Source organism: Anas acuta, chromosome 8 (assembly GCF_963932015.1).
Source record: "Anas acuta chromosome 8, bAnaAcu1.1, whole genome shotgun sequence".
Classification (NCBI taxonomy): Eukaryota; Metazoa; Chordata; class Aves; order Anseriformes; family Anatidae; genus Anas; species Anas acuta.
The window spans coordinates 30,173,525-30,196,294 of record NC_088986.1 but is presented as its reverse complement, the minus strand read 5'-3'; the positions used below and the strand labels follow the sequence as shown (position 1 = coordinate 30,196,294).

General features: G+C 35.9%; 1 protein-coding gene across 5 annotated transcripts in view; it reads left to right on the top strand.

Moving 5' to 3' along the window:
- Nucleotides 1–22,770, top strand: part of PTBP2 (polypyrimidine tract binding protein 2) — a 47,163-nt gene that overhangs the window by 10,124 nt on the left and 14,269 nt on the right. For 4 of the 5 annotated variants that reach the window (XM_068690200.1, XM_068690201.1, XM_068690202.1 and 1 more), the window contains exons 3-7: nucleotides 3,673–3,748; nucleotides 16,676–16,848; nucleotides 17,169–17,312; nucleotides 19,752–19,916; nucleotides 19,993–20,103. In XM_068690200.1, coding sequence (XP_068546301.1) covers nucleotides 3,673–3,748; nucleotides 16,676–16,848; nucleotides 17,169–17,312; nucleotides 19,752–19,916; nucleotides 19,993–20,103 — 669 coding nt within the window. The remainder of the gene's footprint in view (nucleotides 1–3,672; nucleotides 3,749–16,675; nucleotides 16,849–17,168; nucleotides 17,313–19,751; nucleotides 19,917–19,992; nucleotides 20,104–22,770) is intronic. The other variant, XM_068690204.1, reaches the window with a different exon arrangement.

Sequence of the window (22,770 nt, the reverse complement as noted above, 5' to 3'; positions counted from 1 at the left end):
GAGATACAAGTTTTACTCCATGTAAGAACCTCATCTGGCAATTCCTTGATTTACTCTGTTGTAGTAGTTTGGCAGGTGTTGGATTCATGAGCAAGAGTTCTGGATATCTGTGTTACAGTTCGTGTTTTAGCTTTTGTGCAAGATTAATGTTCTTGACATTGGCAGGAATACAGCATTGAAAACTTCTGCTGTTGAGGACTAGCTGTCAGAAGATGACCTATTAATAGTACAATAGCAGTTTGTACTTCTTATTTTGTCCTTTCAATTCTCTTTCCCTCATGCTAAAATGGGTATTCACTTAGTCTCTAGCACATTGCTGTTACTGGAAGTTTCCTTCACAGTCTGTGATTGGGGAAAAATGTGGTTGCTTTTGGTGCTTTTTTTGATTTTTAAACTTAAATTTAACCTTTTCTGTGAGCTGTGTGTTTGTGATACTCAGTCTTGTCCTGCGGTCTCAAACTTGCTTGATTCACATGCAGCAATTCGCATAGGTGGAGAAAAGCACAAAGTGAATGTTGCTCTTGAATCTTCCATTCTTTATTGAGTCTGACTCTGTGTTCCTCAGAGATTCGAGCTTGGTTTTCTTGTTTCTGAAACACTCAATAGAATTAAGCTAAACCAATTGGAAGATTTCTTCCCTTTGGATGATTTGAGTAATGGAAGTAATGTGCTTAAGACTGAGTCCAAGATGCTTAGAAAATGGGTTGTTAATTCTGAAATCAGGTGTGAGATAGTGATGAGGAACTTTGTCCTTGGAGCAAGGTGCAAGTTGTTTTTGGCTTATCCCCCTCTAAAAGATGCACACAAAAAATGTGTTATGCCCAAACCCACAAATCAAATGAAATCTTATCTCTGCTGAATGGTTGTAAGAAAAACAACTCTTTTTCTCTGTGCTATAATTTTGGAGATGCTTGTGTCACATAGCAGTGCTAGTCCGTACTGTGGCTTACTTGAAATGCTTACATTAAATTGTTATTTACTTCAGACGGGTTATCTTAAGATGATAGTTGTTTAACAATTACAAAAAAAGTTAACAATTACAAAAAGCAGTTGACTGCTTTTGATTTTGTAATTTGATCACTCAGTTTCCACGTACATCACGTGTCTTCTGCTGCATAGCTGTTCTTGAAGGTACGTGATTCAATGATATTCAGGGCTGTGTAGGCTGCTTAAGAACCACCAAGGGGAAACACCGATGTACACCCAATCAGGTGGTCTGCTCACCTCCTGAGGTATCTTCATCTCCTACCAAAAGCAAGACAAGTATTCATGGGGGTTAATTTGCATAGATTTGCTCTACACCTGAGATGTCTTGGTGAACACGAAGAACAAAACAAATGCTGTTTATACTTGATATGTGCTAACATAGGAAGCTTGCATTTAGTTGTTCTCCTGAAGCAAAATTTTTAACTTTTTCAAATGCAATGACAAAGTCTTGTAATTGACTGTATTTCTGTGAAATGTGAAAAAGGTTTCAAAATGAAAACTCCTTTCATTGCTCATGAAAACAAATAATTGAGTAATTGTCAAGCCTTTAGCTTTTGGTTCACTTTGGATTTTTCTCTGATGTGGAGTAAGAAATTACCAGTTTTTAAGAGCCAGATTTATTAGGAGCCAGAAGATCTTGTAATCTCCTTTACGTGCTGCTAGTCAGGGGTTGCTCATTCAGCTAACTTCCTGAAGCTGAAGACAATTCAGATAAATCGGAGATATTTTAGAATTGTAAAATTCCTACAGGCTTAAGGGAGAACATTCACTCATTGCTATTGGGGGGGTTCAGTTGTTTCTGTAGTATCAGGTGCAAATTAATGCATGGCATATTAAGGAAAACCACAACTGCCACAGAAGTATTTTAGTATGCCTGACTTTGAAGGGATTCATGTCTGAGACTGCTTCTGCCTGTTGAGCTGTCCAGGCTACCGATGAGGGCTTCCAAGCAAAGCTGGGTGCATAGCCATGAGCAGAAATAACTGCAGCATTACTGAGGGAGCAATGCTGTGAGGGATCTTAAACTCTGAGGCATTCTAACCATACAAGTACTGTGTTAGAAAACAGACCATTAAAGAGGAGGAATGCTGCTGTAGACATTTATATGGAGAGCCTGTGTTAGCATGTGGCATTAACGATAGAGAGCAATATAGGCTGAGTAATGGAGACTTTCTGTAACTTCTCAAACTTATTTCCCAGTTACGTCCAACTAAATTTTTCTTTAGTTATAGCTCATTGGAGATCTATCTTTGCATTGAGAATGAGAGGACTTCTTGGTATTACCCATTACTTATTTTTAAAGGAAATCTGTTGTTGATTTGATGGGCGCAGCTTTGTTGGTCGCTAAGAGTATTCCTTAAACTGTATAAAGTTTCTTCAGACCTGACATTGAAAGCTAAGTAGACTTTAATGGTGCTGTGCATACGCATATGTACTATTTTTAAGAACTTCTGGATATCAGGTATGGATTAAACAAACTTTAACGTGTCACTTTTTGTCTATATGCATCCAGTGAGCTGTGATGCAGTGTTGAAGGTTTGCTTTTATGCTTCTTGCAGCCATGCTGCAATGGAAGGTGATATCCTCAGCTTAATTTAGCAAGTAGTTTTGAGGTACCGTGTAAGATGTTTCACAGACTACCCTGGAGACTCTATCACAGTGTCCATAACAGATTGAAAAGCTTTTACTTTATAAAGAAGATGGGCTGTAACTGACTTCTTTCCTCTTTTCCATTTTAGTTGTTATCTGGTTTAGTGTTGAGGCTGCTGGGGAAACACTCTTGAAGTAGGGAAAGATCTAATTAAAAAACATGTTTAAAGGATGTCTGGTCAATTCCCTTTTAGAAAGTTTTTGCTTCCTTAAGTGAACAAAGAGAAATATTATAAGGGCTTTTCGAGAGTTGGAGACTTTTTGGAGTGGGGAAAGAAGAAAAAGGAGCGAAAACAATAGGAAGGAAAAGAAGCAAAAGCCTCTTCATCTGTGTCAAGTGCTCATCTTGAATATAATTTGAGAGATTATCTTTTAAGTTTTCAGTTTAAATGCTACTCTGATTTTTTTTTTCAGCCTTCTTCCGAATAGTCTTCAAAAAGACTGTTTACTTTGTATTTGTCATGTTTTAAGAATTACAGTGAAGATGCAAGTCCCTGCTCTGAGCTGTGTTTTGCAGGACAAATGGATGTCCCCAGACTGAAAAGCAATAATATCCTCTGAAGACAAGTCTTTTTTCAAATAGGGGTGTTAGAATTGGGCTAAACTCAATATTTCTGTCTATATATTTTCCTTGTAGTTTCAGTTGGATATAATATTTTAATTTTACGTACAAAGTATCAAAATATTAAGTATATTATGGGAATACAGTAAACAATTACAATATTTTAATTTGAAATGCTGAACAAAGTTACTGCTCAGCACTTCTCTCTCAAGGTGGCTGTATTTCAGTGGTGGGTGAAACAACTGCTTCAGCTGCTCTCATTGCAAAGATTGCCATGTAAATATACTGCTTTACGTAGATTTCAACTTGTTACACTTATCTGAAAAGACAAAGTGTGCCAAATCTGAATAGGTTTGGTTATGCTTGCTTAAGTTCTTCTAAAGGTTTTCCCTGTCAAACTGACATTTTTAATATCATCTTTAAAAATCACAAAATAGAGGAAAAAAAATCTCTTACTGTCTCTTTCTTTTTAGAGAGGATCTGACGAACTTCTTTCAGGCAGTGTACTCAATAGCCCGAACTCTAACATGAGCAGCATGGTAGTTACTGGTAAGTGATGCCCTTTCAAAGGAGAAATCTATCATTTATACTTGGACTCATTTCCTATTTACAAGGGGAGAACACTGAAACAAGATTCCATTGTGCTATAGAGGGATAAACTGTTGGCATGCATCACACTGTAGTGACCTTGTACTCACAAACCTCAGGTATCTGAGAATAATAATCCTGTAAAACAAAAAGCAACTTCCAGATGTCTGTACAGCAAATTGTTGGTGGGTAACAGGATGAAAAATTACACCTGTCTTGTACTGCTGCCTTCAAAGTAAGGAATAAGAGCTACCAACTAAAGGTAAACAGCTAACAACTCCTCTGTGACATCTGCTTTTTCACACATGGCCATCTGTGAGTCTGAGTATTACGGAGAAGAATGCTGCCCCATAATCTGTAATAGAGTATGGCTTCAGGGAACCAGAACATGGTCTGGTCCCATGTAGACTGCTAAAGCAGTAAACTTCACTTTGCTACTGCAGTCTGAGATGACAGCGTTACAATCTCAGAACGTCAGTGCAAAGTGAGTGTAGATATTTTTTAGTCACATTTATGGTGTTAGTAGATAGAATTATTTCGTGAATTGGCACATAATAAAATATCTTTCATTGCAGTATATGCTCTTGAGTGTTGAACTTGCACTGAGTTCTGTCAGAGGGGCTCACCACAGAGTTGTGCTTTTTCTCTCCTTTCTCTTTTTCCCCAAGAACACGTGTATTTTTCACTTTCCTCAGAGATGTAGACGAAATAGTTTCTGGTATCAGTGTTGGTGGGCCTCCCAAATAGTTGCCTGATTCACTGTTCTAATGTGCCTGATATATTCCCCCCGCTTACATTGTGTTGAGTAGTACAGCTACTCATATTAGTAGCAGATCTTTTCCTTTCCTTTTAATCTAGCAGTAGAAGACCAAGCTTCACGATGCAGTTTCGTTTTACGCTTGCTGTGCTGTGATGGCAGCCATTGCCAGAGCGGGCAGTTCTGTGCTTTTTCTTCCTATATCCCTAGCACAAGCAGGAAAAAACGCACAACTGGTCATGTTTCTGCTCAACACAATATTGGAGTATTCATACACTGCAAGGTGAGCTAACACAGCACTGAACTGTGAGAAGGGCAGCTTTCCAGCATCCGGCCTAGGCATGCAGCTGTGCAGTCGCAGGGTGGGGCGGCAGAAGAGAGTAGTACTATCTCTGTTGACAGCTACCTAACTAGAGATGAGACTTTAGCATAGATCAGAAATAAGTGTAGTGTACTTGTAGCCATTTTAGAACCCCTGGAACAGTCATTTATCCCTCTCCGCTTTTCTTGCTTTCTTCTGGTTCTGAAAGAGATGCATCTTTTCATTTTCTTGATGTCCTATGCAGTCCAAGATAGTACTGCTTCAGCAGTATACTTTCCTTTTAGTTGTAGTTTCTCATTTAAGTAGTTTGAGTTGGGGGGGGAGGCTGGGCATTGAGCTTTGGACAGGGTGTCACTGTTACCAGGACAAACCAGTTTTTCCTGAGCGTTTTGGAATTTTCCATATATTTTCAGAGAAAATCTTACTTCAGGAAAACTAAATGGAAGTTACTTTATCAAAGGGAAAAAACTAAAAGGGGAGGAAAAAAAACACTATTATAGGCTTGAGTTCTCAGAAGAAAAGTTACAGAAGCTTTTCTAAGAAGTCTTGAAACTTTTTGAGAAAAATGAGATTTCTGTTTAAAGCTCTTCAAATAGAAGAGTCCATTATGTATACTGAGGAGCTCCTATTTAACACATGCAAATTCTTCCACCACCAACCACTAAAGATTTGGGAGGCAGTTTTCAGATGAATTGATCCTTATGTTTTTTTTTTTTATACAAGGGAGACCTCTTCATACGTTTGTAGGCATCCAGAACTGTACATGGTTTCAGAGGAAAGATCTTGTTAACAAACAGCAGTGGCCTGAGATATGCTCCTGTAGTATCAGGGTGGTTGCCTGTTGCAGTTTTCATACTGTGTAATATATAAAGGAGGTTGGTGTGGAAAAATAACGCCAAACAAACAAAATACCCAAGTCTGAATGCCATTTCCTACAGATGTCAGTGGGAAGGGGTTAGTTTCATTTGAGGCTTTTTGTTTGTTTTGTTTTTAAGCAGTTTATTGGGATTGTGTTCAAATTTCTCTACTGCCTGCCTGTCTTTAAATGGAATTTGAAACCTGTAGAGTAGGCTAATTCAACAGTTCAGTTCTAAATTCGGTTCTGAATATATGAGCATGTATCCATCTTGTTTATCAGAAGCCTGGAAGTACTTTTTCAAACTTGCACAGGTTTCCTTTACAATTTTGAACTGTAGATGCAGAAGTAATTAGGCCTGAAATGGAAACTGGTATATTAATTTTTCTGTACCTGTCTCCTGAAGCCAAGTAAGTTGACGTATTTTTTATGTTCAAATTAATGTCTTCCTTTTGTTTAAGTGCTGCTTTTGTTTCAGTGCTGTTAGATTTTTTATTTTTTTTTTCCCTGTATAAGAATTTTAAAACTCCTAAGAAGAGGGTTTTTAGCTGTAGCTCAACCCTTGTAGATTTTCTAGGGTCTGTTCAGAGAATCTGTAGTTGTTGATTCCTTTATGAAGAGCTTAATCATTTTGTGAAAACTGACCTATTCTGTACCATTTAAAACTACTTTCTGTTCTTGGAGTTTGGTGTCACGATTTTATCAGGCCTGGCCATTGTTTAATACATAGAAAACTAAACTGGTTTTGTCCTTGATATTTTCAACATATGATCCCGTTATAACTTCTGAACAGATACCTAGGTGAACAGAAAAATGAGGCAATTTGTCTGTATAATATTCTGAGCCTTAATGGAAAAGTACGCAATCCAAAAAACACATTTGCCACCAGCAGCGCCCTAGTGGGCCTAAACTTAGAAAAAAACTTGATTCCCTCATTTTTTTCAAGTCTGTGCTATAGAAATATCTTTTAAAAAAAAATAAATTGCCTGAGGAAGTTTGTTTTAAAAAATTCTTTTTTTTTTTTTAAAAAAAAAAAAAAAGAGGTCTTTTTTTAAAAAAAAAAAAAAAAAAGACCTCTTCATGCAAGTTGATGTTTTCCATAGAACTGTGGGCTGTGTGTGTCTTTAAGGATTTTGTCTTTAGGGGTAAGGTTAAACCTGAAGTTTTTAAAATGATCATCTTACCTTTTTAACATAGTAACTGTTCCGTGAGGGTAGTGTATTTTGCTTATTTCTGGTTTTGGTATTCAACTCTTTCAGGTAGTTTAATGCTTTTAAGAACACTCTTGTGCTAGTTCTTTTTTAAAGGCACGAAAGTTGCATACTTTCTTTCTCCTTTGGAGAGCTTTAGATATGAAACTGTCCCCAGTTTCTTGTCAAAGAAATGTGCAAAAATTTTGGACAAACATTTGATTTGCATTCTTACTGATTATTTACACCACTGGTAGTTTGATAAAAATACAGAATTAAGCAAAATGTCATCATGTTGGACTTTTAAAAGAAATTGATCAAAATACAAGGTTTGTTCCTTGAACGATTTCTAAACGGCTTTATCAGCAGTATCCATCTTCCAAGACTACGTAGGTATAAGAAAATTGGCAGTATGCTACATTAAAGTTTAGTACAAGTCAGGTTACTATCTTAAGTACTTCCTGTATCTTTAGTAAAAGAACTGCCTTAAAAGAAATTTAGACCTGGATATTTGAGGATGACTGTTGTTTTCTTACCCTTACTTCTGAACCCTTGCATCTCCTGTTATTGCTGTCTTTATCCTTAAGGAATTTCATTTAAGTTAAACATGTCTATTAATTACACAAGACTTAAACTACTTCTACTAAAACATTTAATGAGCAATAAGAAAGAAAATTCTATAAACATTTTATGGTAGAATCCCATCTCCTAGATCATAATTTGTTGCAAGGAAAGATTTATGCAAGGTTTTGGGTCAGCAGATACCTAAGGTTTTTTTCCTCTAGCATGAGGTGACGTAGTCTTGAAGGTGTGTTGTCAGAACCACAGGCCTTGCGCTACTCTAAGCGTTTTCCTTTATCTTTTCTGAAAATATTCTTAAGTCCATTTTTTTCTCTACCATAACCATGCTTGGCTCTCATATTTTTGGAGGGCATAACCTTTTCATAGGAACTGTGAATTCATTTTTTCATGTTTATGCACAGCAGCCAGTGACTCAAAGGGCAGTTAGATAAACAGAGACATGATTTGATAGCAGGATTCTGACAAACAAGAGCTGAAGCCAGGTTACATTAAAAAAAAAATAAAATTGACTATTAACTCTGTATTCTTCAAATTTAAATCTAAGAAAATAATAATAAAAAATCTCTTTTCTTGTTGAACTAGAAAGGGTCTTCTATGATGGGTTATTTTTATTTCAACCTTGCTTGAGGTAAAGGGCTGCTTGATGGAAATTTTAGGAACAGCTCTGTGCATGAAGGTGCTTATGCCATGAACTGTGTTGCTAGAGAACCCACAAGCACAAAAAAAAAAAATAAAGGGATTTAGATAAAAAGGGAAAGTTGGTGAAACTTTTATGGAAGTTGGCTTATCAAAGACAAAGGATTGAAGCAGAAAAAAATGGCAGACTTTTTCCTATAGTTGTCATAGCTTTTATTGTTTACATTTGTGCATTTTAACTCAATCAGCCAAAACATTTCAAAAATCATTTTGCAGCTGAGCTCACTAAACTCCTGGAGCTTTAAATGATACTATTAATCTTGATCTTGTTTTTACTTCATTAGCAGGGAAAGTTGGTGGTGACTTTGACAGGTAATTCATTGTATTAACAGAATACTTGGCACTGAGGCATGCAAGCTAATAATCATGTTTCAAGTGCCCCGTTTAACTTATGGTATAAACATACATGTGCTGTTTTTGATAGCACATTAAGTGAAATTGGTTATTAGTTAACATTAATGATGCCTTAGCATAGGTAATTTACTTCTGAAGTTTGCAAATTGATTACAATTAATAGTAATTGGAAAGATTTGAAGAAGTACAACAGATGATTGAAAAGTATCATAACATATTAACAGACTATAATTTACATTTTTCTACAGACTCAGGTGGGCATTTGCATGTGGATAAACTGAATTTTAATGCTCTGAATGTTTGAACATTTTCTTTTTGTAAATTAAGAAATTTGAAGACAAAGCAACAACAGTAAAACCATATGACCAACCATGCTGTTGTGGTTTAACCTGGCTGGCAGCTAAACACTACACAGCCATTCGTTCACCCTCCCCTCTCCCTCTCTGGGATGGGGGAGAGAAACGGGAAAGTGAAGCCTGTGAGTTAAGATAGTTTATTAAGACAGGAAAATAATAATAACAGTAATAATAATAATAACAATAATAACAATAATGTTGCTAGTAGTGCTACTACTACTAATGTTCACAAAACAAGTGATGCACAATTCAGTTGCTCACCACCCGCTGACCCCCAGCCTAACCCCGAGCAGTCCAACCCTCCCACCCTGGCTAGCCACCCCTATCTATTGTTCAGCATCACCCCAGATGGCATGGAATACCCCTTTGGCCAGTTTGGGTCACCTGTCCTGGGTCTGTCCCCTCCCAGCTCCTGCTGCACCCCCAGCCTGCCCGTTGGCAGGACAGAGTGAGAAGCTGAAATGTCCTTGGCTTGGTGTAAGCACTGCTCTGCAGCAATAAAAACATCAGCATGTTATCAGCACTCCTCTCATCCTAAACCAAAACACAGCACCCTACCAGCTACTAGGAGGAAAATTAACTCTCTCCTAACTGAAACCAGGACAACAAAAACATCTTTGAGGATGGGAGAAATAAAATGTGGCCATTATTGTTAATTAATTTCTGTCTACATCACTATGCCACAACGCATTTTTTTCTATTTGTTAACTACGCTCTAGCTGTAGTATTTTTTTTTTTTACATATTTTAAGGGCCAAAATTCAGTGCATTAGTTGTGGACTGTGGTATGCAACCTTGAATAGTCATTATACTATATTATAACTGTATTATAGTTAGAAAAGTTAATTAGTGTGGTTTGAAACAGTTGCAGCCTGCGTGCAAATGTGCTAGTTCTAATTAAAAGCAGTATAGTTAATCTTTTAATCTGCCTGATCATAGTTAGTTATTTGAGTTCAAATTCCTGATGGGCAATATTCCATCAGGAGTAGTATAATAAAGTTTTATTGCTCTTTGGTCAAGACTTTCCTTTGCATGTGGCCTGTGTCCAGCGTAATGATCCAACTATTCTTACTGATGAATGCTGTCGTTCAAGAGGTAAGAACTCCGCAGCATAGCGGTGCCCCAGCAAGACAACGATAATGGGGTATAACATGCTTTGAAGTACAAAATCTTACAGAATGTGCTTCTCTCTCCCTAAAAATCCTCACAACAACAACAATAAAAAAGTCAAGTCGGCATTGAACATGCAACTTGTAATTTAAGAATTAAAAAATGGAAACTTAAGAGAATTCCACGTTCTTCATGATTTTTTACCTTGAGGACTTTTTTCCTCTATTTCCAACGTTCTAAATTCCAGATTTTATCTTTAGGTTGAACTCCAAGATGTCTTTATGAAAAATACAAAGCACCTCAATTTTCCTTGTTTTAGGAACCTGTTGGCCCTTGTGCCAGTGTCTCTCACTGGATCAAACTGAAGGTCCTTTCTTCCTACCTTTTATCTGTGATGTCAGGCCAGGCACATATGCTTAAGAAAATCTCAGATGAAACCACAGATGTGTCTTTGTCTTACACCCTCACAGTTTGTGGTTTTCTGTGATTTCCTTAGCCAGTTGTTTTGAGGCAGGTGATTGTTTTCAGTAACTACTGCAATATTTAATGTTCCTGTCTGGTCAGAATCCACAATTTTAAACTAGGTATTTTCTTAATTCTGTTGCCTTTTACTTGGACAAATATTCCCTGTGTGGATATATGCCTGATGCTCTCTCTACTTGTTAACTATTTGGTTAGGTGAAACAAGAAATACGTTTGATATTAGCAACAACAATTAATAAAACTGTTAGCGAGCCTCTTGTTTGTACTGAATGAAGTGATGGTAGTGAAGGATGAAATAAGTGTTTCAGGAATGCGTAACCTTGCATTTCTTTTGTAGTTGTTTGGTGGGGTGTACTGACCATTGTGATACAGAGATTAACTTCTGCAGAAATGGCGGTTATCAATTTTTGCTATTGCAGGTATAGAGCAATTTATAGTTAGTGTCTTGTGATGAAATTTGACCTTTTTTCTCCTTCTTTTAAAGAAGTAACAGATGAAAAAAACTTTTTTGGTATGCAGAATCTTTGCCAATACCCATTAATACAATTAATACAATTTCTGTATTAAGAGATGGTGTAAATACAAAGTTTTTTTGTGTGTGTGTGTGTACAGTGCATGAGGAAGAAGAGTATCTACTGCAGTAGCTCTTAATTTATAGATAACATGTTCATTGCAGTTACTGTGAAGGAATATTATACATCTTAAAATAAAGGGTTTATATATGAAAGTAAAACTATAAATATTTAACTCGTGTGTTTTGGCCTCAGAACACTTGAAGCTATATTATATCTTAAGTGGTGGGGAGGTGTGCAAAGAAGAACTTCTGAGGATGAAATCTTCTATTTTAATGTTTTCTAAAATCTTTATCAGCAGGAAGTATGTTATTTACTGTTGTCTAGGAGCTACTCTGAACTTCAGGATCTGTTTTTCTGCAAAATCTACCTTTGAGCATTGAGGTTTTTATAGGTAGAATGCCACAGATTTACCATATGCTTTGTGTATGTTATATTTCATTTTGTTGCTCAGGTTTTCCTTCCTTTGTTTAATAAGGTAGGAGTTTCTAACTAAAAACATCAGGGAATCCAGATTGCTTAGACAATGCCCGTTTATAGGCTTTGACTCTAATGCATTCAATTTCAGTGCCTTGGGTTTCTGTGCAGTAGGGGTGTGGCTTGGATGTTGATTACGTTTAGACTGCAGGATCCTACTTAGATGGGAGAATAATGCTTTTGAATGCTGTTTGTAGACACAAGATTTTGTTTAGAATTAGACAACCGATGTCACCAGGAAACTGCATTTTTTTCCTCTCCTTGCTGGAGAACCAAAGAGGGCTTGCATCAGTGCAGTAGCTGTTACAGGAAAATAAATAAAAATTATTCAATTCAGAATCACAGAGCATAATAAATATTCAGGGTTAGATTTCTGTTTAATTGAATGCTTTATCACCACAGAGCCGTGGGACTTCTCTTTGCTATATGTTTAAGGCAGTGACTTGATTGGAAATGGGCTAACACTGAATACTGTGTTTTAGTCATAGTGTTCTCACTTATTGCTCTTCCCCACTGTAGACTTTGCAGCATTATGCTCCAGTGCATCTTTATAGTTAAAAACTGCGGGGGAAAGGAGTTTGCATTGATCAGGCTTCCTAAGTCTGGTGAAAGCCAAACTATGTGATGAAATAGGTCCTTGCCAATGAGCTTCCAATTCAATAGCAGTGAGCTTCTCAGCAGTAGTTATTAGTTGTCATGTGAGATTTCCCCTTCCAACATTCCCTTACCCTCCCCAGTTTTCTGCAATTTTGTCCTTTTCCAGAAAGATCTTTCAGGTTGCTCATTGCTGTAGACTGTTTCTGACACAAGGCAATGTTATTCTTAGTGCCTTGTTCTTTTTTGTTAGAGAATTTAGTTGGTGCTTTAACTGTAGCTGAACTTACCTTTCAGTGACTCAGAACAGGTTGTGTTCCCATTTTTAAACACTGTGGCTTTCTGTTCCTGAGCGCAGTGTAATGATGCATCTCCAGCTGAGAAGTATCATTTAAAATGGCAAATAAAAGACTACATAAAGTTAGGGGGAGATATGTTATATGGTGCCAAAAACTTTACTAATTGTCTTAAAAGCTGACTTCATTTGTTTGACAAATACTTTGAAAATTCACATATATGTGCATGCATGTTTAATATCTGACACTTTATTACTGCCATTATTGAAATAGTAAGTGCTAGGCTGTGCTGGCTGGATAAACAGAAATGTAAAAAGTGTGCTGTGCTTCATTCAAGAAAAGCAGTGATAGCTACTGCTCTGTTAATTTCTTCTGTCTTAAAATCTGGTCTTACATGTTTTGGGGTAAATTTCGTGACTTCGTTTTGTGAATGTTGTCAGTTCACCGTTCACTCTGCTACTTACTGGGAAGAGTGTACCTTCCAAACAGCTTTGTTGGGCTTACTTGCCCCACTGCTGAAAGCTTTCTTTGGGCATTTTATGCAGCACTGGAAATAGTTGTTGACAGCAGGCCTTAAATGACCACCCAAGTTTTGTCTTGCATTTTTCAGTGCATAATCCTGTATATTTTTGTGTATTATTTTATTTATTTACCTTCTATATTAAATGCTATATCACAAGCACTTTCTAGTTTGCCTCTTTTATTTTTATTAGTAAGTGTTTGATGTAGATAGTTTAAAAAATAAACTTACATGAGATATTTGAATCACTTTTGGGCTCTAGGCTACTCTTTAGGAAGAGATATTATGTAGTACAATATTTTTATTTTGCTGCGGTAGGTTTAAAGAACTGTAAAAGTTGAAAAACTATAAAATGAAGAAAATCAGATAGAAAGGCTTTTATAGATGGCAAAGTAAGGTAGTCAGATATTACAGAAATTACTAAAGGAACTGGAGATGCAATTCCTCACAGATCTGTGTGTGTGAGTGGTTATATACTAGACTATGATCCTTTTTTAATACTAACATTTGGATTAGGATTCAGGTAAACCTAATATAGGCCTTAGTTTTAAGGGGGAAAGAAAAAAAGAGAAAATAAACTGAAAACAATCTTGGAACTTATTCTGTGAAAAAAAAAATGTCAGAGTTCTGTGTTTTCGTTTCTTGTTATTAATGTTCCCACATTTAATTCTTGAAACTTGTAATGAGTTCAGATTACTTAGAAGTTTAAGAATAAAAAGGCACTGGAAATACACTTTCACTATCACTGCAACTCTTCTATTCTTTACAAGTTTGTAATACATTGACTGTAGAGAGTGGCAGGCTTAATGTCTCACGGTGGTTTCTTCTAGCTTTCTGTAGAACGTAAATTAAGACCTAGGCAAGGCTATTGTGTAATGAGCGTCAGGTAAAAAACGAAAGTACTTCATAAACTTTGTCTGCCAGTGTTTTTTTTAGGATAACGTGCTGCATTATGCCCTGTCTCAGTTTGAAAGACAGGAATCTGGCTACCTGAAAGCTGAGTCTCCCCACACTTTCAAAACCTGATACAGGTTAGAGCCTTGTACAGACTAAAAATGGACTTCAAATCCTAGCTCAGTGTGCACTTCTGAAATTTTACTCTTCTGTGTTCCCTCTAAGTTTGTCCTTCTCTTCTGTGAAGAAAAAATGAGATCACACAGTTAACAGGCGAATATTGCCTAGATCTTTTCTTTTTTTTTTTTAATTCTAGGTGAAAGTAATTCTTGGATACTGAGTAGGAATAGTTGGTTTTGAGCATTTTAATTTTTGATGGAGATCTTTCTAAAGCCTGACTAAAACATTGATCTAGAATTTAGCTTTTTTCTTTTTATTCCTTATCCTGTGTATAGGGAGATGAGGGAAGATTTCAAAAAGCTGGGAGTGAATATTTTATTTATATTTGATTTCATGAAACTCCACACTCGAGAAAATAAGCGATAGTCATGAGGTTTGGCAGTACAGCAAAACAAAATATAAACTGTTGCATGGATTCATCCTCTCCTAGTGTTGTTGCTTGCATGCTACTGGCTGAATTTTCACCAGTTGCAACATCACAGGGATTTCGTTGTTCGCTAGAATAAGTTGGAAAAGGCTTAGAAAGTGTTCAGCTGTGAAATAACTTTTTAAAAGCTCAGTTTTAGAGTATTATTTTATCTCCTAAATATATGACCTGATTCTAAAGCATACTGACTACTTTGATTTTTAGTTTTAGATCAATCTAGATTGTAATTTGAGAGAAGCATTAGAAAAGAAAGCTAAAGTAGAAAGAGAAGTGTTCCAATTAGAAAGAAGTTTAGCTATTAGAAAAAGATATAAGGAAGTGATTGAAATAATTTGTGACATAGAGGTGTTTCTTTTTTCCAGCACTTCCTGTAGTGGAAGTATGAAGAATGACCCTATTACTGAAAATGGCAACAGTTCATAGCTTTGGTCAGAGAATGGGTTTGCCAATTTCGCTAGAATTGGTGAAAAGCTAGTTAAATGTGGTACCTGGTCTGGCTGTTTGGATCCAGAACCAGAGTATCCACTCTACACTTGTGAAAATACGAGTCCATTCCATTCCGTGTTTTGAATCTTCAGTGAGTTGGCTTGGTTAGGCAAACTGAGTTAAAAGCTTAAATTCTTAATTATGATTTTGGCATACTCTTAGCAAAAGTTACTATTCTCAGTACACTCATGAATTAATGAAATATTTTTGTGCACGTGACCAGTTTAGGTCTAAATGACTTTCCTGGATGTAAAATCTGGATTATATTCAGTTATAGCTGAGTGATAATTGAGGACTTAAGTATGTTCTTCCCTTTGGAAGATGCTGCCCTCAGCTTTCTTACAAGGCCAAGGCTTTTGGAGAATTTAACGTAAATGCTTAATATTGACACTCCTTCTCCCTCTCTTATTTCTTCTGACTTCCTCAGTTAGAAAATAAAATCAAAGTAATTTTGTTCATAATTTTTTTTTAAATCCTTATTGGTATCTGCCATCAACCATGGTTTTGAACCCGAATAATTACATAAATTTTTCTACTAATAACATTTTTTTGTTTGTTTTTTTTTTTTTTGAACAGCTCTTCTAAGGTAAAATGAGATGGGGTATCTCACTGTCAGCTGCATGTTTTATAGACAGAAATATAAAAAAGGAAATCTGAACGCTTTCCTCATATCTAAATGCATTCTGATTTCCAGCATTAATTCATTAATATCCACGTATCTTTAGACAGCTTTTAACCCTTTCTGATGTTTGCTCCAGTGACATATTTATAGGCAGTAGTTTTATTACCTTGTAGCTGAAGTAAATAGTATTTTTGTAGGCTGCTTTTCAATGCAGAACTTCTATCCAGCTGACTAGCTCTTTATTTCATATGTTCCAGATTGAGTTATTTTTTATTTTTTTTTGAAATCTTTACGAGAATTCTGGACAACATTGCAAACTTATCTTCCTGATGTCTTGTTACAATGATGTCAATTTTTTCCTTGTTTCTGCTAGGAAAATTCTATATTTTTCTTTTTATTCTCCTCCCTCCCAGTTAGTAGCATTGTTTCTAATAGCTGATCTTCCCTTTTCTGTCCACAGTTCATAATGGTCACCTTGTACTTGGCTCTTAAACTACGGGGATGTAAATTTCATCAGACTTCTGTAATGTCAGTCCTCTGTGTCATCACTTTTATCCAGTGTCATCCTTCTCAGCATTTAATGATTTTTCCTGTATTTGTATCATCAATAAATTTCCTTTGAAACTTTTATCATTTCTTTGTCTGGTTACTTAGTGAAAACAGTCCTTAAAAACAATTTTCCTTAAAGAGCATCTTTAGTCACTTTATTCCATTGACATCTTTCTCCTTTCAAAAAAAAATAAAAAAAATCTGGGTAATCTTTTTTTTTACATATGGTTTTTATTCAAGCCTTTCTGAGGAGTTATTAGTATTCCTACATGGCATTATACCCTTCACTGAAAGTGAGATAAAAAAGATTTGCTGTGTTTTTTATCTTGCTTAGAAAATATGTTATCACAGAGCTATTGAGTTAGTCTTGAACAGACTTGAACCACGTAACACTTTTTCATGTTCTTCCAGTTGCCTCTTCAAAATTTGTTCTAAACCCTTGATTTTTATTTAGATGAGACTAAGAGGTGGCTCTTTTAAAATTCTCATGTTTATAATGAAAACCATTCTAACAAAACACTAATAATAGCAGTAAGCTCTTCAAACAGTCTGAATATGTCTTTCAGCCAATGGTAATGACAACAAGAAATTCAAAGGTGACGATAAAATGGATGGGGCTCCGTCTCGTGTTCTTCATATCAGAAAATTGCCTGGGGAAGTAACAGAAACAGAAGTCATTGCTTTAGGTTTACCTTTTGGTAAGGTAACCAACATCCTGATGCTGAAAGGGAAAAATCAGGTAATTTGTTGCCTCTTTTTTATTATTATTAACTTACTCTGCCTTGTAATTCTGTTTGGGAGTGTGGGGTGGTTAGCAGCTACATAAAGTAGAAAAGATGGCTGTAGGATAAATGCTCAATTCTGCATCTTCACAGATGAATTTTTGGAATGTAGTAGCTTAGCAAATAAAGTTGGCATGTGGAGAATGAAATAATCGTCTAGACACTGATATTTGGCAAAATACTCTATCCAACCTCTAAGTGCTGTGTTTTTCTGTGCTTTTAATATAAAGATTGTCTACTTTGTAAATACTGAAATTTACTTGTCTTGGTATTACAGGCTTTTTTGGAACTTGCTACAGAAGAAGCAGCTATCACTATGGTGAATTACTACTCTGCTGTGACACCTCATCTTCGTAACCAACCTATCTATATCCAGTATTCCAATCATAAAGAACTAAAGACTGATAACACATTGAACCAGGTATACTGTTCTGCACTATTAGAAATACAGACAGTAGAACATGATTCATGATGCGTAGTCTTGGCTTGTGTAGCATATATTTAAACCATCTACTTTTGTCCACATTCACTGCTGTTTTACCTGTGTTGTTCCATTTTGTGATATTGAAGGGGATTCTGCTTTGTGTGTAAACTTTCCATTAGGATGAATTTTCTTCATGTGTTTTCTTAATGTAAAATAGATTCTGAAGATGCTTTAGCTTTATTTTTTTTATATAAAATAAGTTCTCAGTTTAGGAACTGTAGGACAACAAAAAATAACTACATAATGCTGGCAACTGAGATGCTAATGCCTCTTTGAATTTCCATAGTGATAATGACTAATACCTATGTTTCAATGATCTGAATAATCGCTCTGGTAGCACTGGTAACATCAGTTTATGATCTGCTGTTCCTCAAGAAGAACATGCTAATGTACAAACGTACTTGATAGTAGAGGGAAAAACAAGTTCTTGCTTCTGCAGAACCTATTTTAAAATAGATCTATCATGTCTGGGTGTATTAGGACAGGAAATTTAGCAAAAATAATGCCTTTGCAAAATAGGTTTTCCTAATGTGATGACCCTGTCTTACAAATTATAGGGAAAAAGACATTCATTTACCACAAGTAAAATTACTTTAAGGTTAATTTGTCATACTCCCTTGATGTTACAAAAGATTGTGCAAATACAGTTACATTTTCTGTTACTGGTGTCCTGTCTTAGATAAGGTATGGAAATAGTAAAGTTGTAGCTGTTATCTTTAAAATGATTGTTCTGAAATTATTTTTAAAGACATCTTGGTTCAGATCAATTAATAGTGATTTTCTTGTTGATCACGTCAGTGTTCTGGTTCCTTAGAAACTTTTGATAGTTTGTCTGTCAGAGGTACTCAAAAATTGGTTTTCTTTTTTTCCAAAATGTTAGTTACAAAGGAAAATAGTTACCTTTATTTTGGGGGGAGAAGAATGGTGTCTGGATTCTGTCTGCATGCCAGTTTATACTGGATGGGTATATTGCCTTAAGAAGCTTTCTGTAGTATTGTTCTGTCTTCTATGGTGATGGTAGTTTGTGTACATCCCAGAACCACCTTCACAGCACGTGGGATGTAGTGTGACTCTTCAGCGGCTTTTATGCCACCATACCCTTTGATGCCCAGTTTTAACGTTAATGTTCCTAGGATTTCAGATCTTTCTTTTAACCATAACTAAAGACTATAAAGAGGTACCTGGCAGTAAGTGTTCTGTAACTAGCATTTCATGAGTCCTTCTATAAGCCAGAAGGTGGTTGATAATTCATTTTCTGTAAGGAAAGATAAAGGTGGTGCAGATATTGCTAGTTTTCTGAACAAAAAGAACTTACTGTTATCAAAAGGCATTTTTATAGAGTTAGGTTGATTAATGATAAATGTAGTTGAGAAAACAAGATTTACCTAAAGTGTTCATCGGGTTTGTTTTTTAAACTTTTTTTTACTTATTGATTCATTTCATTTTGGAGAGTGTCATGTAAGTTGTGAGACATGAGAACTGGTCGTAGCTCTAATACCACTGAAATATGCCGTATGCATTAATATGGTGGTTATTATTGGTCATAATTTTTACCTGGAATGCTTGCTTTGTCTCTTTGTTCTGTGTTGTTTTGCTTCATAAGACTGCCCTAATGGAAGTATTACCTGGAAATCTTTTTTCCCTCTACTTTTTCTTTCTCAGAAAAAAAAATATTTTGATGCTTTCAGTTCTGGCAGTAGAAGTAGTTTAATGTAGTAGATGTATGTTTTTACGATGTTGTCATTAAACTGAATTTCTAAGACCTTGCTTGTGTTTCAAAAGAAAACAAATGGGGGGAAAAAAAAAACACAAAATACAGCCCCAGTCGAAGAGTATTTTCTTTTTTTCTTCTTAGTAAAGGGTGTGAATATCAGACACCAGGTTGTTTACCCCTCTATGGATACTACTTTCTGGCACTGTCAGTTCTGTGTATTATTTCCTTGTGTTACAACTGAGAAGTTTGGTAGTGTTTAGCATTATCCCTTTCTTTCAGAGCCTTCTACGTAATTAAAATGGAATTGAAATGTTAACTGTAAGACATACTGGAAACACTACAGAAATTGGCTTCTGTAGGCTTTTTTCTATAAAAGAGTCTCGAAGGAGTCTTGACATACACAAAATCCTCTATTTTTTGTCCTTATTGGTAGAACAATATGCTTGCTTCTGGGAAGATTAATACTTATGCAGTCTGAAGGCTTAATTGATGTTTTCATTTTTTTCACAAAGTTGGACTGCATTTCACTTCTGTTGTGTTCTGTGTGTAGCTCTGATTTTTCTGAAGATAACCATTATGAATATCGCTAACTAATTTCTAGCTATTGTGTTGAAATATTAAATAAGATCTCTTTAAATGTCTTCTGTTGCTTTGTCTTCAAGCGGGCCCAAGCTGTTCTTCAAGCAGTGACAGCCGTGCAGGCAACAAATGCTCCCATAAGTGGGACCACTGTGAGTGAGAGTGCAGTGACTCCAGCTCAGAGTCCAGTACTTAGAATAATTATTGACAACATGTACTATCCCGTAACTCTGGATGTTCTTCATCAGGTAAGCCAAATTTTGCTTTAATTTGAGCTGTGATTGGCAGGAACTTGTGTGTAAAACTTTATGATGTTTTTGACAGATATTCTCTAAATTTGGTGCTGTATTGAAGATAATCACATTCACAAAGAATAACCAGTTTCAAGCGTTACTGCAGTATGGTGATCCAGTGAATGCACAGCAAGCAAAACTAGTAAGTATAGTTCTCTTTTAAGGCTAAGCTACAAAACATGGATTTCATTGTAAGTGCCCAGAAGAGAGTGCCTTCTTACTTGTGGGACCAGAGTATGATGCAGCAGTGACACAACAGAACGAGATCCTAATTTTAGACGATGCTATGAACTAAATTTGCTATGAACTAATGCATTGTCTATGCATTCAGAGCATAGACTCTTCTGTCCTTAATATGAGAGGCAAGAACCAGTAATTACTTTTATTCATTACAGCAGGAGAGAGAGTATGGATAAACAACGACAAAAATTGACTGTCATCTAGACCAGACATTTTGTATTAAGTGAATAAGATTTGTTAGCAATAGGAAAAAGATTTGTGGCAATAGGAAAGGTGAACCAAAAGGGAAGGATAGATATTATTTAAAAAAAAAAAATAAAACGAAGGGATAAATATAATCAATGTATATTTTTAAACCTTCGCATACATTCTGTGTTTATGGAAGGCTGATTAAAATTGATGTGTTGGTTGTGTTGCATGGTAGCATAGAATGTGCTTATTACCCATAGGTGACAGAATAGCTGAGAAGGGGAAAAAGTGAAGGAAAGTGGAGGAAAGAAAAAGCAGGCTTAGATTTACACTCTGCCTTTAAGAATGATGACTACATTGAGATAAAGATGGACGTTAAAAAGTAGAAGATGGTCATTTTTATCTTCATCACCATATGAAATATTGGGCATTGATTAAAAGAGTATGGGGTGGCCAAAACAGGGAATCACAAAAAAAAAAAAAAAAAAAAAAAAGGCCATCAAAAAGAAAAGTGTAAGTGGTGTTCTTACTCAGAAAAAATAAGTTAGTCAGGGACAAGGACTTTGTCAACTTGGCTTATGATGATCCACTTTAATCTACCCCTGAAAACCAGTCAGGAAAACTTAAAAACTTGGAATACAGTTAAAATTATTTTCTGAGATGTATAATACAAAGTATTAGATGGTACCTCGGAATAGAGGGAGGTGCAAATACATTACTGTAATAAATAAAAACTCCCATGGATGGGATACACCTTTCAGGTTGTAAGTAGAATTCAAATAGTGATACAGAAACTAGATCTTTAACCTACAATTGCTACAGGAATTGATTGTAAGCCATTTGAGGTATATTTAATCCAAGTGTTTCTCGGGTATTTGTTGCGGAGTGTTGTAGTTTAGTCTTGATTCGTGTTTGCAAAGTTGTTCTTCAGTAGTAGATGTTAATAACTCTTTCAAACAAGAGCATTTTTGAAGTAAGATGTAATATTAAGTGATGCATTTTTTGACTTTATTTTTTTTGGGTTTTACCTATGTTATCAGAAGATTTAATGGAAAAATGTTGTCTGTGAAATGGACTGTATATTATATCCCTAGAATTACACTGATACATGTAATTTGCAAATCAGTAAAGAAGTTGCAAAATAACAAAGGATGAGGTATGTAAAAATATGAAAAGAAATACAGAATCTGGTGCTGTTGTTGACTTCAGACAAACTGATGCTAGCTTGTTCGGACACCGGAGTGGTCAGCTTCTGTGTGAATGACTGAACTGAATTGAGTAACAGTGACTCCTGCACATGTGGTCATTGTCTGAGTAATCCTGAAGCTGTTGATCCAAAGTAATGAATTGGAACAGGCTTAGGCATATAGCTTCTCATTTTAACAAGCTTCTAAGTAAATAAAGAATGCTGTATTTGAAGGAAGGTTTTATTTTTTTTTCTTCACCCTCGTCTCTCCCTGAGATAAATAGAGTAAAATAACTGTTTTTATGGTTGAGTTACTATGGTAAAACATGAAGCGTCACCAAAATGAAACTTCCTAAAGGAAAGAAAGTCAGAAAATAAGAGAAAAACAGTTTAAATACATCTGGTAGAAGCAAGCGGATGTGGTGGCAATATTTAAGTTGCATGGAGTTCAAAATTAAAAGCATGGTAAAAGAGTAAAGAAGTTTTCGATTTGTTTTCCATCAGTTGTTACCATAGAAGATAATGGGGGAAATTTAATTTTCCACTGGCACTCTTCACAGGAAATCAGAATGTGGCCTTAATAGAAATTGAAGACTTATTAAGGAAGTTAAAGAGCAATTTGAAAAACTCAAGTGATGTAAGTACCAAGGAGAGATACTATTCATTTGAAGGTTCTGAGAAAATAGTGACACTGACAAGAATGTTCAATATGAAGCCTCTAGCCCTGTGGGACTCCTTTGCTATCTGAATGAGCAAGTAGTGAAAAATTGCATTCCTGCTCCACTTGCTTTGTGAGAAACTCATTTCCTGTAGAAGTAGATTATGGCTACACTGATTCATGTTTCATCACTGCCTTCAGATTGGATCATTATAGTTCATTATATCTACAAATAAAGGTGAAGATGACAAACTTCAGGTTCTGTACAATTCAGCAGTCTAGCCATGGTTTGGAGAAAGTCCTGAGAAGCTGCAACAGTAGAGCACACTGAACAGCACACTGAACTTTCAGTGAAACAGTGCTTCTTTCAGTGAAACAAAGTGGTGTTCTGGAGGTGTCTGTGTTCATAAGGAGATTTTCTGTGCATCAGAACCAGCACATTTTCATAGTAAATGATAATACCCTCAGCAGAAGCATCAAACATAAATATTGGAATACTGCTAATGTGGTACACCATAATGAGATTGGAGTGCCAG